The following is a 22,374-nucleotide window of genomic DNA, read 5'->3' on the forward strand; positions in this document are numbered from 1 at the left end:
AGGCCCTCTGGGGATTATCTCATTTTCTAAGGGTCACTACCTTTGCTTGACTTTCTACTTATTATTGATTAGGATATTTAACAATTCTGTTTCTTTTCTTTAATAAACTTATTTATTTATTTAATTTTGTTTGCGTTGGGTCTTTGTTGCTGCACATGGGCTTTCTCTAGTTGCGGAGAGCGGGGGCTACTGTTGTGGTGCGTGGGCTCCTCACTGCGGTGGCCTCTCTTGTTGCGGAGCACGGGCTCTAGGCGTGTGGGCTTCAGTAGTTGTGGCGCTAGGGCTCAGTAGTTGTGGCTCGCGGGCTCTAGGCGTACGGACTTCAGTAGTTGTGGCGCACGGGCTTAAGTGTTCTGCGACATGTGGGATCTTCCCGGACCAGGGCTCGAACCCCTGTCCCCTGCCAATCAGGCGGATTCTTAACCACTGCGCCACCAGGGAAGTCCAACAATTCCGTTTCTTATAGCAAACTTATAGCAATGCAAATGGTTCTTGTCTGAGAGAAATACAAATGATTTCTATCCTATGGAAAAGATAACCTCACAGGTTAAGATTTTTTTGTTTTCTCTTGTAGGGCATTAACCAGTTTTGTTTCTACCTAGCAATCTTTTTTTTTTTTTTTTTGACTGCGTCAGTTCTTCGTTGCAGTGCACGGACTTCTCTAGCTGTGGTGTGTGGGTTTTCTCTTCTCCAGTTGTGGTGCGCGGGCTCCAGGGCACGTGGGCTCTGTAGTTTGCGGCACATGGACTCTCTCGTTGAGGCACGCGAGCTCAGTAGTTGTGGTGTACAGGCTTAGTTGCCTCACGGCATGTGGGATCTTAGTTCCCCAACCAGGGACGGAACCCACATCCCCTGCATTGGAAGGCAGATTCTTTACCACTGGACCACCAGGGAAGTCCCTCTTCCTAGCAATCTTATTCTAATATTTTTAAAGCACCTTTCCTGATGAAATATATCAACTCCTATTCCTCAAATGCTCTTTGCACCAGCCTTATCATTTTACTGGTTCCTTAGTCAATAAATCTTGGTCACATGTTTTTTTCTATATTTATATGAGTCATAATTTTAACTTTTTTCAAAAAAAATAAATTTATTTATTTATGGCTGCGTTGGATCTTCGTTGCTGCTCGGAGGCTTGCTCTCGTTGCGGCGAGCGGGGGTTACTGTTCGTTGCGGTGCGCGGGCTTCACATTGCGGTGGCTTCTCTTGTTGCAGAGCACAGGCTCTAGGTATGTGGGCTGCAGCAGCTGCAGCACACAGGTTCAGTAGTTGTGGCACACGGGCTTAGCTGCTCCGCGGCACGTGGGATCTTTCTGGACCAGAGCTCGAAGCCGTGTCCCCTGCACTGGCAGGCAGATTGTTAACCACTGAGGCACCAGGGAAGCCCGATTTTAACTTTTTGAAAATTATATTCTAACAAGGAAGGCACAGTACTAGTTGGAGCTGTGGACAGTCTCTTCTGATTGCTTCTATTTTCTCAGTGAATAAAGATGCAAAGGTATGAACTGAGTGAGAATGGAGGAAATTTGGAGGGTTTGAGGGTCCTGAAGAAGATATAAAAAAATTTTAGGAGAGTAGGAAAGTGAAGAGATTAAGGGAAATATAGTATTACTGCTGAGCAATGGAAGGCCCACTGGAGGTTAGTGGTCATGGATTTTAAGTGGATCTGTAAGCATGCCACAGCCATGCCTGCAGGCATGGGGTAGTTAGGGTTAGATTTAACCAGGTTTGAAGTTTTGCTAAGTGAGCACAACAAGGAAAATGGAACTAGGGAGTTGCAGGTGTAAGCAGGAGTGTAATTATAGTGATGGACTATGGAAGGAGAGATGTGAGGACATAAGGGGGTAAAGGACAGTAAAAAGGTGGTAGGATCAATGGCTTGTCAGTCTTATTAAGCAGAAGGGTTGTTGGATTGCTTTTCTCTTACTGGAAAGGTGGAGGTGGTGGTTGGATAATGGGATGCTTAAAACTGAAAACTTGAAGTGATGGGGTCAGTGGGGTGGGGATACTTATTAGAGCTAAGAAGTAAATGGGAGTATGAAAAGAAAAGCCATAAGTGTGAATAAAAGGGGAGAGATACAGGATAGTAACTCAGGCAGGAAATGACACTATGGTGGTTTAGTAGTAATTTGTGTAGACAAAGAGAATTAAGGGTCAAGCAAAGGGGTTAATTAATAAAGCAAGTTTTCAGAGGCTGTGAGCAGGAATAAAAACTAGGACACAAGTGGATGGGATTAGTATTAATAAAATTGGAGGGGACCCTAATGAGATAAGAGGGAGGATAATATCAGGTACAAGAAAGAAAAACATTTTGTGGAGGATAGGATGAAAGCTATTGGAGCTCAGGTTAAATCCTTTAATCCTGTCACTAAATTAGGAATCTAGGTTATCTGCTAGGAGTGAACAGGTAAATGTAGATTAGGAGCTTGAAGGATAGAGAAGCAATTGAGCGTTTCATTTCTTGGGAAATGAGTAAAAGAGATGGATGAAAGAGTCATACAGTAGTGTGGGGTGAAGAAAATTATGAGAAGTTCAAGTCTTTGAGGAAGGTGATAGATTAGTTTAACTTCCTGTGTCTCTCTGTAAAAGTGGAAAACACAATGAGCTACTTATGTGGGTTAATTAATATAATTTACACAGGTTACATGTTTGTCATGTTTGTCGTGATAAGCATCACAACAATGGGTACTTTAAATCCTTCTTGAGCTCCAGATCCAGATCCCCTTACTTACTAGACCTACCTGTGTGTTCTGGTGGTGTCCAAAACTCTCTACTGGGAGGCCAAACACAATCTCACTTCAACCTCACATCAAAAAATAAATAAATAAACAGAAGTAACCCCCGCCCTCACCTCCTCTGGTATTTCCTATCATGATTACCAGCCCAGGCTCCAGAGGTAGAAAATTCAGGGTCTTTTCATGTCCCTCACTCTCCAATCCAATTAGACACCAATTTCTACAGATTTCTACATTGTAAACACCTCTCAAATCTTGACCCTCCTATTAGGATTGCTCACAGACTGTTGTGAAATAAAATTCATATTTTATGACAAGACAAGAAAAATTTAAACAAAAAAGCTCTTCCCTGCCCTTTGGCCTCCCCTCTCCCCACTGTGCATTGTGTATCTGCGTCATGTGTTGACTAAACCTCCCCCATCAGGCAGGAATAGCTGCTTAACCATAAAGAGAAACATTCTCCTAGCATCAGCAAGACAACTCCATAAAAGATAACATTCCTGGGCTTCCCTGGTGGCGCAGTGGTTGAGAGTCCGCTTGCCGATGCAGGGGACACGGGTTCGTTCCCCGGTCCGGGAAGATCCCACATGCCGCGGAGTGGCTGGGCCCGTGAGCCATGGCCACTGAGCCTGCGCGTCCGGAGACTGTGCTCCGCGGCGGGAGAGGCCACAGCGGTGAGAGGCCCGCGTACCGCAAAAAAAATAAAAATAAAAAATAACATTCCTTCTTGATCTTGCAAGGGGTCACATGACCCACCACAATGACACCTAGATATAGATTATGTAAACTGTCAATAATACTTCATTTGATGCATAGCCCTCTGTCTCAAAAAACTTATATAACTGTGCCTTGACTTCTAATGGGCAGAACAGTTCTCAGAGCTTTCTGAGATGCTCTTCCTGGGTTATAATCCTCAGATTTGGCTTGAATAAAATTTTCCATTTCTTTCTTAGATCAACTGATTAATTTTTCGTCGACATTGTCCAAAATCTTAGGCGGTTTACATATTCCAAATTGGGGCATAAGGGAGTGAGGCAGATTGGTTGTGTTCTAATTCCAGGCATAGTGGGAACTAGCTCTCCCAGGTCAAATTCTCACACACTCTTGGATCGCTAGGCTCTAATGGGCTTATAGTCTCCAGTTCCAATTTGCACAGGAGCACAATCTGTGGTATCATATCAATACTTGGGGCCTTGTCTTAAAATGCATCTTTAGCCTAGACTTCTTTCCTCAAGATGATTTCATTTTGGGTCTCAGTGTCCTTTTCTGCCACTGGGTTATTGTCAAGCACTCCTAGCTCTACCCAGACTGGATTCCCTCATGTAGACATTTGAGGATCTGGGTTGGAAGTTCTGGTCCCTTCCCACCCTAGGATCCTTATGCCTATTGGTTCATTTCCTACTTTACTTCTCCACTTGGATGCCTAATGGGCATCTCATCCTTAACACGTCCAAAGCAAACCCTGACGGCCCTGCTCCTTACAACCCTTAAACCTGCTCCTTCCAAAGCTTTCCTCATCTTAGTATCAACTCCATTTTTCCAGTTGTTCAGGCCCAAACCCTTGGAGTCATTCTTTTGTTTTTTTATAAATTTATTTCTTTATTTTTGGCTGTGTTGGGTCTTCGTTGCTGCACGGGGGCTTTCTCTAGTGGTGGCGAGCCGGGACTACTCTTCTGTGGTGGCTTCTCTTTGTTGCGGAGCACAGGCTCTAGGCGTGCAGCTTCAGTTGTGGCACTCAGTAGCTGTGGCTCACGGGCTCTAGAGCGAAGGCTCAGTAGTTGTGGCTCACGGGCTTAGTTGCTCCGCGGCATGTGGGATCTTCCCGGACCAGGGCTCGAACCCGTGTCCCTGCATTGGCAGTCGGATTCTTAACCACTGCACCACCAGGGAAGTCCCCCCTTGGGGTCATTCTTGATTGGTCTTTTTCTCACTACCCAAATCCAATCCATCAAAAACTCCTATCCAGAATCTTGCCACTTCTCATCATCTCCTCTGTAACTACCCTGGCCTGCTCAGATTATTACAGTAGCTGCTTAACTGGTCGCTTGCTTCCATTCTTACCTCCCTACAGTCTATTCTAAGCATAGAGGCCAGAGTGACTCTGTTAAAACAAAAGTCTAATTTTTGTCATGACTTTACTCCAATGACTTCCAATCTCATTCTGAGAAAAAGCCAAATTCCTTATGGTGGCCTCTAAGGACCTACGCAGTCTGGACCCCACTCTCTCTAACCTTGTCTTCTACTGCTTTTTCCCTCACTCACACTCTCCAGCCATTCCCTCTGCCTGGAATGCTCTTCCCCCAGACACTCACATGGCTCAGCTCTTCCTTCAGATCAGAGACGCCTTCTTTGCCCCATTAGGTAAAACAGCACTCATTACTCTCCAGCTTTCTCACTCGGTTTTATTTTTCTTCCTACATCGTTTTTCTTCCCTAAATGCAGTATGAACTCCTCGAGAAGCTTTGTCTTGTCCTTAGTTCCTTGTACAGTGCCCAGTACACACTAAGGGCCAGATAAATATTTGTTGAATAAAACAAAGAATAATGTAATTTTGCATTTCTAGACAATCTTAACGTTTTCAGGGCACTATACGAAGTAACTAAATTGTATAAGGAAGCTTAGAAGCTATATTTTATTTTACAAATGATGAAACTAAAATCCACTCAGTCAGTTGTGCTAGAACTAGAATCCAGATCTCACAAATCCCAATCTAAGGATCTACTTCCGAGGCTGTTTTAAAGCAGGTATTATCCTGCAGATGGGGAAACTCCGATGCAATACAGCTGGAAACCTTGCCAAAGCTCATGTTATCTACTCACACTAGAAACCAGAATTCCCAGTTCCTAGTAGTTATAAAGGCTCTGAGAGTTTACATTCTTGTCACTGAGGAGTCAATAAAGTCATTACTTCAATATTTTGTTATCCTAATCTTTGCTTCCCCTACCCACAAGTGTCTTTCCCTTTGTGTTTTATTCCATCCTTGTCTCTAGAGATCAGAATGATTATGCTTGCTAAGTAAGTAACCACTACTTTTTTTTTTTTTTTTTTGCGGTACGCGGGCCTGTCACTGTTGTGGCCTCTCCCGCTGCGGAGCACAGGCTCCGGACGCGCAGGCCCAGCGGCCATGGCTCACGGGCCTAGCCGCTCCGCGACACGTGGGATCCTCCCGGACCGGGGCACGAACCCGCGTCCCCTGAATCGGCAGGCAGACTCTCAACCACTGCGCCACCAGGGAAGCCCCCCACTACTTTTTCTGATATCCGGACTTTGTCTTCTTCAGCTTCCATAACAACATGCTTGGGGTTAGGCTGTGTCTCCATTCAGGCTGCTATAACAAAATCCCATAAACAGAGTGGCTTATTAACAACAGAAATTTATTTCTCACAGTTCTGGAGGCTGGAAATCCAAGTTCAGGGTGCCAGCATGGTCAAATTCCAGCGAGGACCTTCTTCCGGGTTGCAGACTGCCATTTTATTGTTATATCCTCAAATGGCAAGAGAGCTCTCTGGGGTCCCTTTTATAAGGGCACTAATTCCATTTATGAGAGCTCCACCTCATGACCAAGTTACTCCTCCAAAGCCCCACTTCCAAATACAATCACAGTGAAGGTTATGATTTCAACTTATGAATTTGGGAGGATACATTCAGTCCATTGCAGGCTCCCTGGGCCCTGACCAGAGGCCATGAAACCCCTCAATTCAATCAAGCAAACCTGCATCAAGGAAACAGGTTTCATAACTTGTTAGGTGACCTACATTCCAGGGTTTTTTTTCTCTTTGAAACAACTTTGTTTTACTATCAGTCATTTCAGGCACAATAAAGGAGAAGAGCAGCCTGAATGTAAAATTTGTTTCTTTGTTTTGAAGACAAAGAATTCCCTCCTTCTCCTTTTCTTTTTCCCACAGTATGTGAACCTGGCTCTTTCCCTTGGGTTCAGTACAAATAAATGGAGCTGCTGAGGGAACAGTGTAAGCAAGTTGATTTTTGTAGTTACAGGCTGTTCCACATAACCCATTTACAAGGTCAGTAGGGACCACAGCTTACCAAAACAAAGAAGTATGTAATTTTAAATGAGGAACTCTTGATCGATCAGAAACAAGCAAAGACCTTCCAGGGTTTCTAAATGGTTTATATTCCTGACTATATTGTGAACAAAATATGCTGGAGAGTAAGGAAAAAAGAACACAGACTAGAGGATCAAAATATTAAAGTGCTACAAAAATAGAGTTCTATGAGTACAGCCCGTGTCTCTTAGAGCTCTGTGCCAGCCTCCTTCCTTCACTGTGTCTTATAACTGAATGTGATCATTACAGGTTTGAATGATTTGGGGAAATAAACATGTAATTAAAGTTGTAGACATAAAAGTGGTTTCATATTAATGTTTTTGGAGAGAAGACAGTGGTTAAGAAATGGGAGCCTTAAAACCAGACTCCTGAGGAAAGGGGTGAGGATCCCAGAGAGGAAGGCTGGACGACAGGCAGCATGGGCTGGCATGTGCCTTTAGATAAGTTACTTAACCCCACGAACCTCAATTTCCTCTTCTGTAAAATGGAGGTAGCAGTAGTTTCTACCTCATAGAGTTATTGTGGAGAGTAAACAAGTGAAAGCATGTAAACTCTTCTGTCTGGGGGTGAAATCCCAGAGTGATGATACTGGTACTAGAGGTGGAGATGCTGGGGTGGAAGGGTGGGTAGTAAAGGAGTTGGGGGCTTTTATAATCCAAGAAATAAAAGGACTGGAAAAGAAGGCATTGATTGGGAGTGGAGGGGCTAGGAGGTAACCCTTTCATAGCCCTGAAAGCCTGAACTGGGAGGAGAAGCCAAGCTGGGCTTTTGGGCTTTGGTTGGCTGTGAGGAGAGGATTGATCCAGAAGCCAGGGAATGAATCAAGCTCTGAGATTAAAGAAAAAAAAAAGTCCTTTTTATGCCAGAACTAAAGAACTAAGAGAAATGTCCTGACTTAGATCAGTGTGGAAGTAGGGGCAATGGTAAATGTTTAACAACCAGCTGAGAGTGGAGGTGAGAGCCTAATGTGTACTATTCACCAATTTCCATGGTGGAAATACATCCGTCATTGTTGATTTCAAGCTACCAATGTGATATCCAGCTGGCTTACAAAATTCCTAAAAATCTAACAGTTGGCTCTAGCAGGCTCTAACACGCCAATGAGTAGGAGGACTAGGACAAAAGAATCATAAAGCGTTCAGATTAGGGAGCAGCCCACTGACTTGTAGCGGGAGAAACAGACAGACACTGGAAAAGACCAAATGCTTTCAGCCAAATTAAACTAACTTCCTGAGTAATACGAGACTGTTTTCATCTCTAAATTTCCTAACTGTGTATAATTTATGCAGTGATATTCCTTCGTATTGAGGTACTATTGGACTAATTAGGTAGGAAAAAACAAATACTTAGTGTACTTGAAAATGGCTAGCTCTGTGTCCTGGGAGGAGGGGGAGGGGCAGTTAAAGACGTACCAGGAAAAGTGAAATGGGAAAGATTATCCTGAGATTCACAGTCTCTAAGTAAACCCCCCACCATCTCAGCTGCTGGCAAGAAGTTATAGTCAAAGGGAAAGACGACTCTCAGGCCCTTCCACTTTGGGCTGCCTGGGTGCTTTTTAGGTACATGAATAAATAAAAGTATTAAATAAGCTATAAATAGAAAAGATTTCCGGACTCCAGGATATGGTCTACTTACTGGAATAATAATGTAGATGATTGAGGAATGTGAGTAGCTCTTTTTAATTTTCTGCAAGAGTATTTTACCTGTCTATCCTAAAGGGATAGGGGAGGAGAATCAAGGGAATGGTTATTAATTACAGGAGAGATTAGAAAGAGCTTAGGGTAAGAAGGATTGGCTGTAGAATATAAAGAGGGAATACAGGGGAAACACAACCTACTCAGTTGCTTCATTTGGTCACTGTGAGGAAACGATCCCCAAATATTGTATTTTTAGGTACTATAAGGCAGATGAGAACAAACCAAGTGATATCTCAGTGGAAAAAAGATGTGAAATTTCAGAGATGAAAGCCAGTCCTCGCTGGTAATCTCCTAGAATGGAGCTCACATTTCACCTAAAGAGTCTTGATGGAAGAGAAGGCCAAAATACTGCTCCAGTCATGGGGGAGGAGAACTTCGAAAGAGTGTGTAAGCAAGTTATAAAGGTTGCAAATATTTGCAGAAAAAGAGCAATAAATGAAAGTTAAATGATCTAAGGATTTTTCCCATAAGAGAAAATAACATATTACCTAGAAGATAATGTCCTGCTCTTCTGTATTTACAAGACGAAGAAGAAGAAGAGGAAGAGGAAGAGGAAGAAGAAGAGGAAGAAGAAGAAGAAGAAAACTGCTTCAAAATATACACATGTTTTTAAATGCTTGTCATAAAGAAGGTGGCTGACTCTAACTGCAATAAGGAGTCCTAGCTGCCCTTTGGCGGTCTTGAAAGTAGGACAAATTCCCTTTTTTCTTGTCATGTTAGCCTGCCTTAAGAAAAATTCAACAAGTGGCTTTTCTAGGACATCCTTTAAAGAGGCAACTGCCATTGTAGGCGTTTGTTCTGGGTTCCACCTCTTGTGGTTCAAGGTAAATTATTTCAAGTCTCAGGACCTTATTTCCCACAGTTCCAAATAAATACACTTGTTAAAAACTTATTTTTGAAAACTCTTTCAAGGCACTATTGGAATAGAAAATATTTTGTTCTAAATTGCTATATGAGCACAAAATATCCCCATGCCATTATTATTTGTAACGTGTAATTTGTAACTGGACCAAGATAAATTCTTCAGTATTACTGGAATCCTAGCATAGCAATCAGGAGTTAGACTGAAAAAAACCTAAGGTTTGGTTATATCTGAATTCTTTTCTCTTTACTAATGTTGTGGACATCCTATATGCAGTGATTTAAAGCCCAAGCTCTGCGTGCCTACAGCCCGTGCTCCGCAACAAGAGAAGCCAACGCAATGAGAAGTCCACACACCGCAACGAAGAGTAGCCCCCGCTCGCCGCACCTGGAGAAAGCACGCACGCAGCAAGGAAGACCCAACGCAGCCAAAAATAAATAAATAAAATAAATAAATAAATTTTAAAGCCCAAGCTTCCCTGGGCCAGAGTAGATATGCAACACTTCTTTCCCTAAAGCATTGTAAGACTCCAACAAAAGCCCCATGTATAAGTATGTATCTAATGTACTGGTAATTCTTAGAAGACCCGGACTGAATGAAGCATGTTTTTGACTTTGCTCATTTTTGTACAGCTCACATGTACAGCAGAAGTCTCAAGTCACAGTATTACAGAATATTAGGGCTGGAAGAGGCCTTAGAGATGACCCTGTCCATTCCCCTCATATTGCACACACAAAGCCTGGGGTCCAAGGAGGAGAAATGCCTGTCCAAAGTTATATTGCCAAAAATGGCAGAGCACTGGCTCTGTTAATAACTCAACATGTTTGTGGTGAATTCTGAAAACTGTCAACTAGAAAGTAAGCCTCTCCTCACTTAGTAATTTTTAGACCCATAAAGACCTGTTTACGTAGAGGTTAAATTTTTAAGTGTCCACCCAGGAAAAAGATTCCCCACCCCCCCAAAAAAAAACCTAGCAGGGGGAAGAAAACTTAAATATGGATCCCAATGTTTAAAATGATTTTTAAATTAATTAATTAATTTATTTATGGCTGCGTTGGGTCTTCGTTGCTGTACGTGGGCTTTCTCTAGTTGTGGTGAGCGCAGGCTGCTCTTCGTTGGGGTGCGTGGGCTTCTCGTTGCGGTGGCTTCTCTTGTTGCAGAGCACAGGCTCTATGTGCGTGGGCTTCAGTAGTTGTGGCACGAGGGCTCAGTAGTTGTGGCTGGCGGGCTCTAGAGTGCAGGCTCAGTAGTTGTGGCGCATGGGCTTGGTTGCTCCGTGGCATGTGGGATCTTCCCGGACCAGGGCTCGAACCCGTGTCCTCTGCATTGGCAGGCGGCTTCTTAACCACTGCACCACCAGGGAAGTCCTTAAAATGATTTTAAAATGCAAGAGGATGAATCTTCATCTCTAATTTTGTCTACCACCACCACCTTAGTACCACTTAGTCCTTTACTATGTGTATGTATTCCGTATTATGTATCTCATTTAGCCCTCACAACAGTGTATCCACCTATGAATTATATATTATCCCCATTTTATAAGGGAGGAGATTTAGAGACATTAAGAAATTTGCTCAAGGAGCCACAGCTAGAAAACAAAACAAAAAAAAGCCAGAATCCAAACTGAAGTAATCAGGACTGCAAAGCCCTTAAACATAGTGTGTTTCCTCAGGGGCAATTTGCTTGAATATGAGGAGGTAGGGAGTTAGAGGAAGAAAAATAAAGGCACTTCGTTAATGAGTCATATGAAAACAGAATCTAAAAGTAAAATGCCGGGCTTCCCTGGTGGCACAGTGGTTGAGCGTCCCCTGCGGGTTCATGCCCCGGTCTGGGAAGATCCCACATGTCGCGGAGTGGCTGGGCCCGTGAGCCATGGCCGCTGAGCCTGCGCGTCCGGAGCCTGTGCTCCGCAACGGGAGAGGCCACAACAGTGAGAGGCCCGCATACCGCAAAAAATAAATAACTAAATAATAAATAAATAAAATAAAATGCCTATTATTTGAAAATTACCACACTGAACTATTCCCATCCAGGTTACTAGTGACTTCTTTTTCTTTTTTTTTTTTTCACACACACACTGTATTTTATTTTCACAAGAGATAAATAAACTGACACCAAGCATTGTAAATGGATGACCACAACAAAAGCAACAATGATTGCAATTACCAAACATGAAACACACTCATACTATGTCATAATATTGACATTCAGTCCAGTAATCCTCCACTGTAACAGCTCCTTTACTTTGCAGTGAAAATTGATTTGTGTATTTTTGCCTCTGAGTCCTTGTGGGATTTTTTTTTCAAACAGAAGGTCACAAAGATTATAATCATCCGCATCAGTTCACTCAGTCCCGTGTAATTCATTTTCTTTTTATCTTGATCTTTTGTTAGCACTTTTATGAGTTCATCAGTTTTCCATTAGAGTTCTGAAAATGCTTATTCATTCGGTTCAGCAGTATAGTCAGTTTCCAGAAACCTGTACTTGTCGGAGTGTTTTCCATGAATTCCTTGAAGATGAAGCGCTTTTATAGGAACATTTTTGCAAAAGCATCAGAGTACACCCAGAACTGTCTGTAAATTACTAGTGACTTCTATGTGGCTAAATCCAGTGGTCATTTTTGAGTTCTCTTGCTTGGCCTATTGGTAGCATATGACACTGCTGATCACTCCTTGCTTGCTTTCCAGTACCTCACACTCTCAGGTTTCCTCCTAACTCATTGGCTGTTCCTTCTCAGTGTCCTTCATGGTGTCTGCTTCCTCTCCCAACTCAATCCTTGGTCCTCTTCTCTCCTATTTCTACAGTCATTCCCTTAGTGATCTCACCCCATGTCATAACTTTAGGATGGAACTTAGAAGTATATCTCTACCCAGATCTCTCTCCCTTGAGATCCAGACTTTCATATCTAGCTATGTCCTGGGCGTCTCCACCTCTACGTGGACATCAACATCTGGACTTAACATGACCAAAGACAAACCACTCATGTCATCCCCCTCCAAGCCTACCCCATTCCCAACATTTTGCATCTGTTGATGGCAAAACCATCTTACTCAACCAGGCTAAAATCCTGGAGTAATCCTTGGCTTCTCTTTCCCTCACATGTGAGCCTTCAGGAAATCTTTCTGGCCCTATCTTCAGAATGTAGCCAACTCTAACGACTCTTCACCACTTCTTCTTGCTACCACTCTGGTCTGAGTCTCCATCATCTCTCAGAAGGATTACTGCAGTGAGTTATCATCCTGCTTCTACCTGTGCCCTCCTATAATCTATTCTCAACACAACACCAGAGGAATATTTAAAAAAAAAAAAGGTAGTCAGGTCATGTCCCTACAATGTTTTGAACCCTACATAGGCTCCCCGTGTCAGGGTTAAAACCACAGGACTTTGTAGTGGTTTACATGAAGCTTCAAGATCTGGCTCCCATTGCCTCTCCAACCCTCATCTCCTACTATTCATCTCTTCCAGCCAAGCTGGCATCCCTGCTCTTCCTTCCAGGAACACTCTTGCCTGGGGGCCTTTGGTGCAGCTGCTCCATGTTCTGGGACCACTCTTCTCCCAGGTAGCTACTTTGGCTAGCCCCTCAGGACCTTCAAGTCTTTGTTCAAATCTCACTTATCATTAAGGCTAACCTTGACCATCTTGTTTACGTTGCAACCTCCTCCCACATTCTCCCTTCCCAACACTCTCATTCCACTTTACTTTGCGCTGTTTTTCTATAGCACTCGTCACCTTCTAACAAATTATATAGTTTACTTATTATGTTCATTGTTTATCTTTCTTCCCTATCCTCCTCTAGAACATTCACTCCATGAGGCAGAGATCTGTCAGTTTTGTTCACAAACTTTTTTCCAAGCACCTAGAAACTGTGTTAAATATATATTTGTGGAATGAATTAAAAAGTTGGAAAGCACTAATTAGACTAAAATATCTAGCAAGAGACTAAGATGCTAGTTATTCCAGATTTCAGAATATCCTGCCACACAATAGGTGCTCAATGAGCATTTGATGAATGAACTATGTACTGTAATTTGAAAAGGAATCTCTGCACATATTTCCACAGCCTCCATTTTGTGTGGATGAGTTGGAGTGTATCTTGACTTCTGCCTATTCAGTATCCAAAACCTATTTTGCCTTTTTCTTCTTCAGGAAAAAGCCCTGTAACATATTCTACTATTCAGTCACTTTTGTTATCTTCCTCTCTTTCCTTTCTTTCTTTTTAATTGAAGTATAGTTGATTTACAATGTTGTGTTTCAGGTGTACAGCAAAGTGATTCAGTTATACTTACATATACATCTAATTTTTTTTTTTCAGATTCTTTTCCCTTACAAGGGAATTCCCTCCAACAGTCTGTAAACGCCCTTGCCTGGAAGCAATTGGGTAGTTCTGGTCTTTCGAGCATCAGCCATCTGTTGTTGCTTAGCCCTTGCAATAAATCTACCTGTGCTCCAAACTCCCATGTTCTAGTTTGTTTGGCCTCAGTGTGCCTGGGACACAGGAACTTGGGTTCCATAACAAGAGTGGTATATTTAGGATGAGGTAGTACAAGGTAGTGAGGGCCCAAGGGCAGCCCCACCACTCCAGCTGTGTGATCTTCAACTAGTTTAATTCCTCTAAGCCCTAGTTTCCTCATCTGTAAAATGGGAATAACTCACAGGGTTTGTCCAATGTATGAAATGTGATTAATATAGTCTGAAAAACAAACAACTCTGAATAGTACGCAATCGAAGAATAAAGGCTAATATTATAATGAACTGAAAAACAAAACAACAACAACAAACCTGCTTTTGCACCAAGTGGAAGGAGGTTGCTGTTAGGAACCACAAGGTTCATTTAAAAGAAGGTAGGTAAATAAATAAATAAATAAATGGATGAATAAATAAATAAAAAGGTAGGAAAATGAATAAAGAAAAGCAACAAGAAAAGGTGAGAAGTGCTCGCTTCGGCAGCACATATACTAAAATTGGAACGATACAGAGATGATTAGCATGGCCCCTGCGCAAGGGTGACACGCAAATTCGTGAAGCGTTCCATATTTTTATAACAAGAAAAATTTTTTTAAAAATGGTGAGAAAAAGGGCTTCGGGCCGGTTCATGGTAATTAGGACCTGGAATGGGGAGCCAGCCCTTCTCTCTTGGAAGTCCCTCAGCTGCGAGGGGAGCGGGCGCCGGAGCTCCGCGTAGGCCGGGCCCGCTGGGGAGCTGTTTTGCCGGGCCGCCCCTCCAGGGTCCGGGGTCTGGGGCCCCGGGGGCGGAGCAGGCAGCGGGAGGAGCTACGCTCCTGGGGCTCCCGCCGGGGCTCCCTTTAACTCGGTGCCTTTTTTCGCTTAGGCGTTGCCCCCTGACGCCTCCCGCACCCACTGAGGACTGTGCAGACGCCTCGCCTCCCTTCTCCTTCCAGTCGCCGTGCCCACCCTCCTTTCCACCCCACCGGCCCGTTCTCCGGCCCCAGGATGCCCCCTCCCCTTCCGGGTTCTTCTGGCTTGTTCCGTAGAGTTCGTTTCGAACTTTTGAACCCACCAATCAGCGCCACGCGCCCCTCCTCTCTCCGCGGGCAGGGTAAAATCGGGCATCCGGCCGGAGACCTTGGGCTCGGAGGCGGGGCCGCGGAGGCCGGGGCGGGTCCGGTGCCCGCCCTTCCGACACGTGGCCAGGATCGTGGTATATAGGATCCCTCGGGGCCGTCTTCCCTCTCACTACTTCTCCCCCGGACTCCTTGGTAGTCTGTCAGTGGGAGAGCTTCGTGGACGTCCCCTCGCCTCCTCCAGCCCCGCAGAACCCTACAAGTCTCAGTCATGGTGAGTGGGGTCCCCGGGTGGTGGCGTTGGGGGGAGAGTGCGGAGTCCGAAGGGGCGTCGGGACCCCAGTCCACGTGGGGCCACGTTCCGGACGCCTCCAGGCAAACTGGCTTCTGGTGGCCTTGCGGAAAGCCGAGTTCACCCGGGAGACCCGTCTACCGGCTCGAAGACGCGGCCTGGGCACTGCCTTCGGTGGAAGTGGAAAGCCCATTTATTTGATCCTAGATAGAGGGCACCCATCCCCCCCAGGGCCCGCTACCGCCCCAGGAAGGCCAGGGAGCCTTCACACTGGCTCCCAATGACTTATGAAACCTGAAAATCCCTCCCATTTCCCCCAATGATCTCACTTTCCCACTGGAGCATCTCGTGTGCTCCCGCATGGTAGGCGTTGCCTTTCCAGCGCCCTATGACTCGCTGCTGAGTCATCTGTGGCCAGACTCTGGCGAGAGCTTTCAATTGCACCATCCTCACCTGTTGTCGGGCTCTGGGGAGCGCTTCCGTTCGCACCCATCCTCACCTGTGGCCGGGCCGGGGTGGGGTGCGGTGGGAGGAGCGCTTCCGTTCGCACCAATCCACCAGGAGGGATGTAGGCAGGCTCCTCCTTTGAAGGGAATTACTGTCACGTTGTTTACTCCTGCATTTCTCGTGTTAATTTAGTGGGGTGTTTATAGCTGAAGCTTTCTACTTACAGGTTTAAAAAAAAAAAAGTCCACAAAGAGAGATTTTCTTATAAAGTCACAGAGTAAGCTAGTACTGACAAAGTATTCTCAGTTTTAAAGAAACTTCAAATTACACAGAACTTGAGAATTTTCTATATAGCTTCCAGAGGTATTGGAAACAAGTATCTGAGGAAATATCTGTTGGAAGTCTACTTAAAGTAGGCCGTGTGTATCAGATGTTTCAAAATAATATCTTTTTAAAAAGCAATGCAGTGAATAAATAGTTACCTCTTTAGGGACTACCACAGTTATCAAACGCATGTATGACTGTAACAACTTGCTTGAGTGCTTTTTACCAGGCAAGACCAAAAAGGTAGTGGTAAAAACGTGTTTCAGAAAGCAGTGGGGTAAAACAACTATACCCCAATGAAAAAGAAGAAGAAAAAAAAAAGAACGTAAGAAGTGGGACTGTTTAAAGGGCAGGAGAGCAGCAGTAGCAGCAGACCTATTCAGGCATACACTGGTTAGATTAATAGTTTTTTTGTTTTTAAACAAGGGACAGGGGCTGCTTATCCAGTTAAGGCTAGACTAAATGATTCCATTGTCTCACTTCATCTCCCGAGTGGCCAGGGGAGAGTGGAGGGCAAGCAGTGGCCACAGTCTAAACCATACCGTTGCACAATGAAAGAAACTCAGAAGGCTTCAGTAGAAGTGCTTCATTAGAATGACAGGATCATCTCAGATACTTTATCTCCCTGGGGCCTGGGGCTGTCACGGACAGATCTCTGGTTCTCTCCTTTCTAGGGCTGTGGAATGTCCAAAGTCCAGTTAAAGGTAAACATGATGCAGTTTTAAATAGTCATGGGTTCATTAGAACAAACAACTCCCCTTTCTCCCACGGCCCTAGAGCTGGGCAAGTAGAGGCAGGTAACAGTGAACTTGCTGAGGAGGTCAGCAGACCATGATTGTTTTATGGGGAGTGTAGGTGAGAAGGAGGGGACCATAAATCAAAGGTTGTGAGTGATTGGGGGTTTTATCTTGGGTTATGAAGCTAGGCCCTTTGAGATCTTAGGTGGTGTTGAATTTTCTTTAACTAGATTCCTATTAGCAGTTTTTAAAAACTTGAAACCCTCTTATTTGGAGAGAATGTAATGGGAGATATTTGGTGTGGATATGTGAAAGACCTCTGTCTCCAAAACCGCTAATCTGATTTATGATGGAAATACAATAAAAATCCTTTTTTTGTTTTTTCTCTTAAGTCTGTGGGTGTAGATTCTGTGTTCACTGCCTTATTTTACTAAGCAGAAATGAGTTTGGTAACATCCTAACATCGTTACAGTTGTGAAATTATAAGACTTTTCCCCCACGTTGCCAGAGATATACGTACATTCTACTAGAAGACAGCTAATTTCTTAAACTATTAATAAAGTCTTGGTGACACTTCTAGCTTTTATTACCATGTGTCTCCGTCCCCCTCCCAGCTTCCCCACCACTCTCCCCTCAAGATGCATTGATAGTGAAGGAAAATGTTTTTCCTTAAGATTAAATTCTTCCACAGGGTTAAAAGGCTGCCTCTGACCACAGTTTTTAAAATACAGGTAACTGCTGCTTATCTGGTGTTTTCTCCATGAGTCATATGGCTGTAGTTTGCTGGTTTAAGCTGGTTTTAAAGGGAGAGGCGGAAGCTCTTCTCTTTAAAGAATAGGATTAAAGAGGGACCAGAATGAGCTCTAGTTACACAGTCATACAGAGAATGAATCAGCTGGAAGGAGGAATTTTGCATGCCTTTAAGGAATCAGAAGGCATATTTCCCAGGAGTTGGGGAAAGTCTATTGCTAGAGCAGCTTGTATCATTCTGAAGGTAGAAACCTGACCTTGAACATCTAATGTGGCTACAAAGCGAAGGTCTGGTCTCTGGTCTTGCCTAGTAGTTCATTAACATATCTGTGGTTTTCCAAAGCATTTTCTCTGAGTTAGGCTGTTGCTTGTGAAATAGTCCCTGGGCAGGAGTGGCCTCCAGAAAGGTGCTGATCTCTTCTGAAGGCTAATAGTCATTTACAGTGAATCATTCCTAAATGTCCCACCTGATGTGTCATGTTCTGACATTTCCTTTCTTCCTCTCACAGCGTGAGTGCATCTCCATCCACGTTGGCCAGGCTGGTGTCCAGATCGGCAATGCCTGCTGGGAGCTCTACTGCCTGGAACACGGCATCCAGCCTAATGGCCAGATGCCAAGTGACAAGACTATTGGGGGAGGAGATGACTCCTTCAGCACCTTCTTCAGTGAGACAGGCGCTGGCAAACATGTGCCCAGGGCAGTGTTTGTAGACCTGGAACCCACGGTCATTGGTGAGTTGACCTCAGTAACCCCAATGAGATCCTGGGGGTCCGGAACAGGAGGTGTATCCTGGGGGCTCCATTGATGCTCTGGGGTCAAGCAGACTTGTGCAGGTTGTTAGTGATGGGTGGCTGCTTCATTTTCCTTTTCCAGATGAAGTTCGCACTGGCACCTACCGCCAGCTCTTCCACCCCGAGCAGCTCATCACAGGCAAGGAAGATGCTGCCAACAACTATGCCCGAGGTCACTACACCATTGGCAAGGAGGTCATTGACCTCGTCTTGGACCGAGTTCGGAAACTGGTAAACACAGTACTTTATTTAAAGTGGATGAGAGTTTTCTCTTACAGTTTTGAGAGACCAAACTGCAAGAATCACTCTTTGCACACTAAAATGAACTTTATACTGCCCACTAAATAACTGGACTTCTAAACCAGAGGGTCCTGAGCTATGGGACAACTATGTGGGGTGGGGATAGTGTTCTTTTGCCTCTTTCTGTGTCTTACAAGGCAGATTTGGGCAATTGCTCATTCAGTGAGGGCAGTTTACCTGAAGTCAAGGTGAGTACCAGGACACCTTAACCGTGTTACTGACATTTAAGACCATTAAATATCCTTGTTCATATTAATCAGGCAGCTTCCCAGCTTCAGGCCGAGACATCCCTTTTTAGGTCATCCTAGTCACAGTGAGTAGGTGGCTGACTGACATGTAACTAGTTGATCAAATTCATAAAAATTGGGCTGCTGACATGTTATTACAGAAAGTTCATAGCAAAAGAAGCCAGTGTAACACTGACTAGAAATAGCTGACACTGGGAAATTCCATCAACACTGAAAGTGGAGTCAATGGAGCTCCCTTGTTACAGAAGCAAGTATAAGTCATTGGAACTTTGAAAGTATTAAGATATAATCACAAAAAAGCAGTACCCTCGTTTTTTGTACTAGAGCTCAGGGCAGTGTGGACGGGCCCTGTGGCAGAAAAATCTAAGGCAACTATTCACATCGGTAAAGTTGCTAAGTGTTCTGTTTGCATCATTTTAATTAAGAGTCTGGCAATCAGATGACTCTGCTCCTTAGGCATGTGGGCAGCTTGTAAGTAATTAAAAATCAAGAATGAAGGCCTGGGTGGAATAGCTTGTCGGGAAAGTCACATTATGCTAAGCCCAGCAACAACTGGTCTATTTTGAAAAGAATGGCCTTACATCATTCATGGCTTCATACTTTTTCAGATGTTTATCATCGTCTTCCCAGCAGAACTGGGCTAATGGTTCCTATGTTTGCAAATCAAGCTTCAGCTACAAGTACTGACTTGGAAATCAGGACCTGCCTTTAGGGACAGGTAAACCTAGTAAAAGCCATTGAGGGTTCTGGAGTGAAGTTCATTAACTACCAAAACAATTGCATTTGTCCTTGGTGTTATTACTGTGTCCACATGAGGCTTAATGGGTGAAATTGGTAGACTAGGGCCTGCCCTGGCATTGATCTCATTCAGAGTATGGACCCACAGGAGAAGTGAACTAGGGGCTCAGTAGAGAATGTCCATAAATCTCTGGGCACCTTGAGAAGTGAAGATTGTCAACAGAATACTTTGTTTGAAATGACAAAATCATCCTTTCATACAATAGTCAGAATAGCTCAGTTAACTGGCGGAAAGCCCCAGTGACACAGGGACATGGAATTGTGACAGTAAATCGCCTTTCCCAGAATGAATAGACTTTCTGATAACGAGTGCTTGCTGTGCTGAGCACTGTTCCGGATACTCATTTAATTCTCAACAACCTGAAGTAGGTTACTATTCTCCTCATTTAATAAACGAGAAAACTGAGATTAAGAAATGAATTTGGTCAAAGTCACACGGCAAGGAACAGGTAGAGCCAGATCCAGACCCGGCCTTACTCCAGCACCAGGGCATTGGATCTTGGCTATTCTGTTGTGTTCCAGCTCAGAAAGCAGCTGCCGAAATCTGTAAGACATCCATTGTACGGGGCTGGTGGTCCCAGGCCTGCTGTTGGTAGCTCTCCAACTGATAAGAGGTTGCCTTTGTTCTGCGGTCACAGCAAGGGCACCAGAGGTTGCCCTCCCAGTCACCAAAACTTGAGCCCTGCATCCATTCCAGACCTCATGATTCCTCTGCCTGCAGAAGTGAAAACAGTTCATTTAAAATAGCCTTTTAACAGATCCCCTCCCTCCAGCTCCCAAGAGTTGATTGTGAAAAGTTTCTCTGAATCACTTAGCACTTAGAAGCTCTTTAGGGCTGCTTTCTTAGCAGATATTGTTCAGAGGATTTTTTTAAAGATCTCAGTCAATGTGATTATGGAATTCAAAGAAGTCATTGCACCTTTCACCAAGGCTAAAATGAAAACTCCTTTCTTTCTTAGGCTGACCAGTGCACAGGCCTTCAGGGCTTCTTGGTTTTCCGCAGCTTTGGTGGGGGAACTGGTTCTGGGTTCACCTCCCTGCTGATGGAACGTCTCTCTGTCGATTATGGCAAGAAGTCCAAGCTGGAGTTCTCCGTTTACCCAGCCCCTCAGATTTCCACAGCTGTAGTTGAGCCCTACAACTCCATCCTCACCACCCACACCACCCTGGAGCACTCTGATTGTGCCTTCATGGTAGACAACGAGGCCATCTATGACATCTGTCGTAGAAACCTCGACATTGAGCGCCCATCATACACAAATCTTAACCGCCTTATGAGCCAGATTGTGTCCTCCATCACCGCTTCCCTGCGATTTGATGGAGCCCTGAATGTTGATCTGACAGAATTCCAGACCAACCTGGTGCCCTATCCCCGCATCCACTTCCCTCTGGCCACATATGCCCCTGTCATCTCTGCTGAGAAAGCCTACCATGAACAGCTTACTGTAGCAGAGATCACCAATTCTTGCTTTGAGCCAGCCAACCAGATGGTGAAATGCGACCCTCGCCATGGTAAATACATGGCTTGCTGCCTGTTGTACCGTGGCGATGTGGTTCCCAAAGATGTCAATGCTGCCATTGCCACCATCAAGACCAAGCGCAGCATCCAGTTTGTGGACTGGTGCCCCACTGGCTTCAAGGTTGGCATTAATTACCAGCCTCCCACTGCGGTACCTGGTGGAGACCTGGCCAAGGTACAGCGAGCTGTGTGCATGCTGAGCAACACCACAGCCATCGCTGAGGCCTGGGCTCGCCTGGACCACAAGTTTGACCTGATGTATGCCAAGCGTGCCTTTGTTCACTGGTACGTGGGTGAGGGCATGGAGGAAGGAGAGTTTTCTGAGGCCCGTGAGGACATGGCTGCCCTTGAGAAGGATTATGAGGAGGTTGGAGCTGATAGTGTTGAGGGAGAAGAGGAGGATGAAGAATATTAACCTGTCTGCTGTAATTTTACGCTCTTGTCTTGGGACTGTCTCATTTGTGTTCTGTGGAGCTGCCCGTTATGGCCCTATCTTGTCAATAAAAGCGATATTTCTGTTTTCAGTGTCAAGCTGTATCATAGTAAATATTTGCTCTGCTTATTCAAGGCCCGTGTGGGATGGAGGAGGCTGGCGGTTTCCATCTTATCATTTGCTCAGTGTTTCAAGTGGCTTCTGTGTACTTGTGCCATGGGGTTTGTCTATTTCACTTAGACCTGAATTGACGACTGGTTATAAAATCATTTTGTGAGGCAACGGGCTCACATTGGGCCAGTGTTTTTCAAACTTCAATGTGGATGTGAATCGCCTGCAGATCTGAATCTGTAGGTCTGAGGTGAAGCTTCAGATACTGCCTTTTTTCTGGTTTTTTTTTTTTTAAAGCTCCCAGGTGTTCTTGGTCAGCTGAGACCATATGTGGAGTATCAAGGGGGTAGGTAACATAGCTAATAAATGGTGGAGCCAAAATTCAAGTCACCAGCCAGGCTGCCAGAACTATTGCCGTCATTATTCATAAAATATTGGAGTCATATGGGAAGGGCTTGGAATTGTGCCGATTTATCCCATACTTAGCCAAAACCTCCAATGGCAGATAAGATTGTGCTTTAAGAAGTTACTGCTTGGGGACTTACCTGGTGCTCCCAACTCAGGGGGCATGGGTTCGATCCCTGGTCAGGGAACTAGATCCCACATGCCACAACTAAGAGTTCGAATGCCACAATTTAAGATCCCAAGTGCTGCAATGAAGACCTGGCACAGCTAAATAAATAAGTAGAAGTTACTGCTTGGAGAAAGTGGAGCAGGCCGAGACACAAAATTACAATAGTCTC

At 44.5% G+C, this 22,374-nt stretch overlaps 1 protein-coding gene, 1 long non-coding RNA gene and 1 other non-coding gene across 3 annotated transcripts; 2 read left to right on the forward strand and 1 right to left on the reverse strand.

Moving 5' to 3' along the window:
- Positions 1–14,030: 14,030 nt before the first annotated feature.
- On the reverse strand, positions 14,031–17,517 carry LOC149747989 (uncharacterized). Its single transcript, XR_016394919.1, has 2 exons — positions 15,626–17,517; positions 14,031–15,341 (listed from the first exon to the last, which is right to left on the reverse strand). It is a non-coding gene; the product is annotated as an uncharacterized LOC149747989 (long non-coding RNA).
- Positions 14,290–14,396, forward strand: LOC115803520 (U6 spliceosomal RNA). Its single transcript, XR_004024261.1, has one exon. It is a non-coding gene; the product is annotated as a U6 spliceosomal RNA (small nuclear RNA).
- On the forward strand, positions 15,020–21,618 carry LOC111174052 (tubulin alpha-1C chain). The gene is made up of 4 exons (XM_022572317.3): positions 15,020–15,154; positions 17,940–18,162; positions 18,305–18,453; positions 20,528–21,618. The coding sequence occupies exons 1-4, from the start codon at positions 15,152–15,154 to the stop codon at positions 21,500–21,502; spliced, it is 1,350 nt and encodes a 449-aa protein (XP_022428025.2). The 5' UTR covers positions 15,020–15,151; the 3' UTR covers positions 21,503–21,618.
- The last annotated feature ends 756 nt before the right edge of the window (positions 21,619–22,374 follow it).

This window comes from Delphinapterus leucas, chromosome 11 (genome assembly GCF_059928025.1).
Source record: "Delphinapterus leucas isolate spDelLeu-1000000601 "Yukka" chromosome 11, BTC_Dleu_Yukka2, whole genome shotgun sequence".
NCBI lineage: Eukaryota > Metazoa > Chordata > Mammalia > Artiodactyla > Monodontidae > Delphinapterus > Delphinapterus leucas.